The sequence below is a fragment of the Python bivittatus genome, unplaced genomic scaffold (genome assembly GCF_059951505.1).
Source record: "Python bivittatus isolate LINGU-HERP-01145 unplaced genomic scaffold, Pbiv_v1 ctg000700_np1212, whole genome shotgun sequence".
Taxonomy (NCBI): Eukaryota; Metazoa; Chordata; class Lepidosauria; order Squamata; family Pythonidae; genus Python; species Python bivittatus.
Genome location: NW_028277098.1, coordinates 13,190,504 through 13,196,915, shown reverse-complemented (window position 1 = coordinate 13,196,915; position 6,412 = coordinate 13,190,504). Strand labels below are relative to the sequence as shown.

Here is a 6,412-nt window from a genome sequence, read left to right as displayed (position 1 = left end):
CACCATTCATTTAATTATTCATCTGAATTAGGAGGCTCATCCTTCCAAATAATGGCTGATGCAAAACATGCTATTCCTTCACATCAGATATCCTTGTTTTTTCTAAGAAAGCTTAGCTAGGTTTTAAGAACCTGTTTTTGAAGATCCTTCCAAATTTTTGGCAGCTAACAGCCCACTTTTCCCCTGCCCCGAGGAATGAAGAAAGGTTGTTCTTAGTAAAATAAAAATAATTTATTGAAACATTTGCTTCTCAAAAAAGACAACTTCACTGAAGTCTGTCCTTAAGTCAGTACATTCAACATTGACAGGAGTGTTCAACATAATGTCTATATATAAACACAGAAACAGTGTTCATTTGAAGTCTAGATCAGGTTTAACTCCAAATGGTACATGCACACAGACTGAATTTGTCCCTAGCTAATTAGCAAATCATCATGCTCTGCACATTAAATCAATTAAATTGCTCCTATCTGCAAGAAATCATACAGCAATATTGGTATTTGTGTAACAGTCATGAGGCAATACGCTACATCTGTGCAGAGTTGCAGGATCTGCAAGGAACAGAACCTGCGTAGGGAAGCCGATACAGCAATGATGATTATATACTCCTGGCTATTTAGGAACAAAAGACAATTATTCAAAGCATTTGTCAGGTCCCACAAAGGTCAGTCTGCAAGAACAATCCTAGAGCTTCTTTACATTTAAATATACACACACAGAGGACACTGGTCTTTCTTATGAGCATCAGTACACCCAGATTCACATACAAAGCTGGGTGACCCACACCAGTCCAGTGCTGCACAAGACATTCCATAAACATATATGGGAAGGAAAATCAGCTTTCCTTAATAACTGGCCAGCAGTTTATGTTGTTACTTTTAAACTTTAATAGGGCCACTTGCTAGATTCTGCCCAAGTCAACTATTTCCATCAGCCGAATAACTGTAAATTACCATTTGGGCAGATCTCCTTTGCATTCAGTTCATCGAACCCACTGAGCCAGCAAAGGCACATGGTCCTCTTCCTTATAACAGGCAAAATGCTTCTTTGGATTTTCTTCCCCTTCTTGCTTTATGAGAGGGTTCATGTTCCCTGAGGGTCTCTGCTGATTGACGACTTTCTGCATAACTCCTGGTAGAATTCAGATTCCAGGAATCGAGGGTAAGAATTGTTCTCCATTAAGCTATAGACTCTCTTCTGAGCTGCACTGAAGCACGTGTGTGTGGCTTCTTGGATGCTCTGAGCAATACTGTTTTTGGTCTGAAAGTCTATGTTGATCTGTAACACAAGAACAAATTCATAAAGATACTGTTTCATGGATAATATGCTCTCCAAAAATGGTTGGCTACAGGATATTGGATACTCAAGCTCTGCTCGTTCCCCAGCATCCAATAATCAGCAAGCTTATAAGGAAGAGCAGCTAATTTTTTAAAAAAACCAGTCTTCCCCATCCTCATGCCTCTCTACGTGACAGACTCTGCAACCAGCACAGCATTCTGAGAATTGAGGTCCAACTCATCTCAGGAAGGCTGCTTTAAAGCAATTTAAGTTAGAGGACATCCACACTGTTTGAACAGAACATAGTCTTGCTTATAAACAAATGAGATAGCTCAGTGATATCCTTTTGTGGTTGCAGATTATATATATATATAGATATACAATGACCAGAACACACTAGTGAACCAGGAAGAGTTTTTGCATTAGCCTTGCAGTTACTTCAGCATTCCTATTCAGTTAACATGAGCCTTCCACAGAAGGATTTGAGGGGTGTTAGAGGTTCATAATATTGCTGCTGGGGCTAGAACCCTAGTGCCATCTGACTAAGTGGATGATACAATTTCCTTTCTTCCTGCGAAATATCTGCCACAGTAATTATGATTCTCAGATTTTAAAGATCTGAAGGAATTTCTTGTTGCATCATACTTCTACTTGTACAACTATTAGGTCTATGCAATGCTTTAATTTTGATCCAGAAAAGATTCTTCAGAACTTGAACAAGCAAATCATTAAAACAAATACAATTGTTTTTCCCAAAATTGTGCAAGTACTTTGGGACACTTTTTGCACTGTCCACATAATCCTGGAAATAGATATATGCTAATATTCAGTCCTGTGTATTCTGAAGTCACTGTTTCCAAATACTGAAGCATTGCACAACTTCAATAGCCACTACAGAAAATAAATTTATATGCCTGAGAATTTAACGTTTTCCAACAGCCTTTATTATACAGAAGTAAAAAATTTAGTTTGTCCTTTTCAAATCCCTGTCATGCACTCTAACCTATAGCAGTGTATTGACATATAGTTAGATAATGTCATACAGCTTGAGAAAAGGTTGAAATGGTTAGACAAATTGGATGACTTTGGGGCAACATTCCCAAGTATAGACATGTTTTCTAAAAAAATCAGAAATAATTCCTACAGGGAATCTACATATGACACTAATATACACTACAGCAGAAACTTAAAGGAACCTTAGGTATAAAATTCATGAACAAAATCTATTTTTAATTCTAAAGTTAGCTTTCTGCAAGAGAATCCTTCTTTGGGAATAATTCTAAGCTGTTTATTAGTAAAACCAAGCCTGAGAACACTTGTTTGGTTCTACTAAACTAGTCAAAAGTAGTTTAACTGAACTAGTCAAAAGGAAAGCAATTTAAATTAGTCTACTTGCCTCCTTAGGAGATTCTTTTTCAATAAAGTCACTGTAAATCTTCTTAGCCTTGGCTGTCAGTTTTTGTGGAGACTTGATTTTCTTGAAATCTTCACAAGCCAGCCAGAAGTCAATGTTCTCTTCACAAAATTCTGATTTCAGGAAAGCTCTGAAAGCTGCCAGACCGTCTGCAAAGAAAGATGGAAAAGATCAACTTATGCAAAGCATCCCAGGAATGTTGTAGATGTCACACACACGCTTCTTTCCCTCTCTCATGCCCTTGTCTTGTTCTGGATATATCTCCTTTAAATTGTTTAAGAAAAATGTACCAGAACAAGTTAGAAAGAACATGAGTAATATGAAGCAGTTGGCCAATTTTTACAAGCTTAAACTTAGCAATCTACAATATTTTAAAAAAAAGTTGTATTCTTTCCCCACCAAGCCAAGCCAACTAAATTACTTAAAAAAAAAAAAAAAAATCTCTTTTGGACTTTGATAGCATATGTTAACCTTTAGACTGGATAACATGTTTATGGAAGAGCTATAAACTCTTGGAAGACAGCCACAATGGAAAGAGTGACCCAAAGTCCACTTTGCAGCAGATAAGATATAATTAGAAAGATCTCACTTAGATTAATAAGCACAATATTTCTCTTGCATAGCCGAGAAAGGAACTTTGAGCTTCCATATCTTTAATGAAAGTGTACACTACCACAAGCTTTTTTTAAAAAAAAACCCTACTGCACATTGTATGCTTTATTTATAATAACCATTGAAAAAAATATCAGTCCTGGAAGTTGCTGCCATATCAAATAGCCAGGATCCATTTAAATAGAATTAGTTCCTAAGACTCATGATACTTCTAATTTCAGCTAAAGTTGGACCTTAAAATCACCCAAGGCCAACTAAAAAATACAGATTAGAATTGCAGAAATACAACACAAAAGCAGCTATTTCACACAAAGCACCTGGGAATTGTGCCTAAAGAAGAAAAAAGCTTTTTCTAGGAATCTGGTGCCCAGGAAGTTTCAAGTGCTAATCCATGAATGAAGATTATTGCTAAATTGCAAACAGCCAATGAGAATTGTGATGTATAAAAAAAACTAGTTTGTTTCCTTCTGGGTCACTTTTCCTGAAACTAGCTTTCTAAAAAGGTTATATATGCTTATCTGTTAATTTTTAAAGGCAACTTACATTTGCTAGCTAGAAGTTCATCAAATGTTTCTGACCACAGCTGAGCTTCTTCAGGAGAAGGTCTGTGAAAAAAGACAAAATTGTTTTGATTTTCAAAGGGCACTGATTCTATGAATAATTTGCCTATATAAAGATTCATGAATGTGAAAGATGAAGTACTCACCTAAAACATGTCTTTTGTTGTCCTTTGTTAGCCTTTGGATTGGTAGAATTGGAGGAATTCTGTAGAAAGTAATTCAGTCTTGATTTCCAATCTTTTATGCTAAAATAAAAGAGAAAAGTATAAGTAAGTTCAATTGTCCTCTTACCAGAAATACCATGTAGTTTATAGATGAGTTGGGCTTGCTTAACAACATCTGCAGAGCTTAGTGCTAGCATATCATGTTTCCCAGATCCATTTGTTAAATTTGGAAATTTAGAAACTGCAGGGACTAATGATAGACTAATATTGTGCAGGCACATCTTAAGTTTTATCTTAATTCACTACCTGGCACACGAATTACATGAACTAAAAGAAATATTATGTAGCAGCAATATAACGCACTGCTTGATGCTCACTAGCCCATTCATTTGTAAGAAAATTCTTACATATTCATTGTTTGATTACTGTGGCTGTGAACCAACAATGACTATTTATTCCAAGGTAGATTCAGCAGAGTCAATATTATGTTCTAAGGTTCAGTGCAATATATGGTATTAGAACTGTAATAAGTATGCTATAGTCCAGCAATATATGGAAAAATAAATCATTCATTTTTGTTGCTGTAAAGGGTGGAGTTGTCTTATTTCTCTTATCTTTCAGAAGTGAAAAATGTTTGCATACTGCAGATTACATAATATAGAACTAATATTAGATCAATCATGATTACCACATTCTGCAGAACTACTTTTCTCAGCTAGCAAGGGATTCTCCTTTGCAAATACTTTTAATTCCATTAGAGATTAATAGCAGATCAAGATCACTCATTTGCAGGACTTTAGCACTTCATACATTCAGCAGAAACATGGCAAAGTTCACCTAACAAGCAACACTCACCTTCCATTCTAATAGAGTCTACCTCAAGAGCTGAGCTGTAGCCAAACTACATGACTAAACATGCTTAAAACAAAAGGGAATATCCTTTTAAGAAGAGCAAAACTGCCTCCAAAGAATTTCAGCCCTTAATTGAATTAGGGTACTGGCAGATCAGAACGTAAGGGAGAAGAATTCCTTTATCTCATTCTTTTTAAACGCTTCCAAAGTTCTAAAGCAACTGGATGCACCTACACACTATTTTTGCTCTGCATAATAGCACCAAAACACAAGACATAGGAGGAAGTGCTTTTAAGCCTCAGCTGTTTTAATGCATCATGTAGGCAACACCTATGCACACTGCTTGCAACAGTGAAAGGTGTTGAAAACCTGGATTTGCAGAGATTAGTCATTTTGACCATAGTATGCTCACAAAACGTACTTAAAATATTTATCTAATAAATTAGTTGCTTAGCTTTGCACAATGCAGTGAGCCGTAAACTAATCAAATAGCCTGAGTTCACACAATATACTAAGCCATAAAGAGATTAAGGCTAATGTTAGCATACTGTACAATGGGTAATAATTGGGCTTAAGGGCTTTGTGTCGATAGTCCCGGACTATCAAAGAAAGACAGTAGGTTCCAAAGAGTGAACTTCCAAAATATATTTATTAAAGTCATGCGATCCAGAAATGGGAGAGACATTATCCATCACCGTTCACTTTTGAGCAACTTTAGAAACGCGCTCGGATTTCACCCCCGCGGTTCTGTGGAAGCCTCTCGGAAGCACAGAACCCGTTGCTAAAATGTGCTCTGTGGAGCATCGAAATTGCCCGGAAGAAAAACGTTTAAATAAGACAATATCTTTGATCGCAACGTTCTAGCTACATTCGGGTTCCCCCCCCGTGTACAGAAGCTTTCGATTTAAATACTCACATGGTGTTTTTCATCTTGCCCTTTTTCTCTTCTTTGCTCTGGCAAAGGCTAGCACTTTTCTCCATTCGGCTGCAGTCGTGCTGGAACGCCAAGAACATTACACTCTGCATACTCTTCCTATACTAAGCACGCGCCCCAACCTAAGAGGATGCTTTGGCAACGCTCTAACCTCGCGCGCCCTTTTATAGGGGAGGAGGCGGGGCTTCGCTCGCACGCCTTTCCTCCGCTGATTTGCTTTGCCAAGGAACAAAACGCCTCCCAAATAAGGTGTTTGCTCGCGAGGCGTGCTCAGAAGAACAGCTCTGACGCAAAAAGCTGTCTTGTCTCCGTCTTGCTGCAAAGATCCCAGTTGGTCCAAGGTTTCCCTCTCCCCCCTTTCCTTCAGCAAGAACTGCATTTTTTTAAAAAATAGGGCTTTTTAAATAGTTGCATCTTTGGCTGCTTGGAGACAGGTAAAAATAGACATCCGGAAGAGTCCTCTACAAATTGGGGGACGCGGATGCAAAATCGATACATGTTTTTGGGGGGGGCGGGGTTGTTGTGACTTGGGAGTTTTGTTTTGCAGGTAGGTTAATTGCAAAAAAGCCTATATAGTGTTAGTCGTAACGCACGAGGA

The 6,412-nt window shown here is 37.6% G+C and overlaps 1 protein-coding gene and 1 long non-coding RNA gene across 9 annotated transcripts in view; one reads left to right on the top strand and one right to left on the bottom strand.

Annotated features, from left to right (window-relative positions):
* Positions 1 to 206: 206 nt before the first annotated feature.
* Positions 207 to 5,962, bottom strand: RGS2 (regulator of G protein signaling 2). The gene is made up of 5 exons (XM_007420995.4): positions 5,797 to 5,962; positions 4,011 to 4,109; positions 3,848 to 3,909; positions 2,675 to 2,841; positions 207 to 1,278 (listed from the first exon to the last, which is right to left on the bottom strand). The coding sequence occupies exons 1-5, from the start codon at positions 5,904 to 5,906 to the stop codon at positions 1,084 to 1,086; spliced, it is 633 nt and encodes a 210-aa protein (XP_007421057.1). The 5' UTR covers positions 5,907 to 5,962; the 3' UTR covers positions 207 to 1,083.
* Positions 5,963 to 6,077: 115 nt separating this feature from the next.
* Positions 6,078 to 6,412, top strand: part of LOC112541052 (uncharacterized) — a 42,746-nt gene continuing 42,411 nt past the window's right edge. For all 8 annotated transcript variants that reach the window (XR_003085087.2, XR_015798342.1, XR_015798341.1 and 5 more), the window contains exon 1: positions 6,078 to 6,248. This is a non-coding gene — a long non-coding RNA (uncharacterized LOC112541052). The remainder of the gene's footprint in view (positions 6,249 to 6,412) is intronic.

Bases quoted from the DNA above. Each gene is read 5' to 3' on its own strand.
- RGS2 (XM_007420995.4), bottom strand. From the start codon at position 5,906: ATGCAGAGTGTAATGTTCTTGGCGTTCCAGCACGACTGCAGCCGAATG. The intron at 4,110-5,796 runs GTGAGTATTTAA...CTTTTATTTTAG, and splicing joins GGCAAGATGAAAAACACCAT to CATAAAAGATTGGAAATCAA. The intron at 3,910-4,010 runs GTGAGTACTTCA...CTTTTTTCACAG, and splicing joins CAACAAAAGACATGTTTTAG to ACCTTCTCCTGAAGAAGCTC.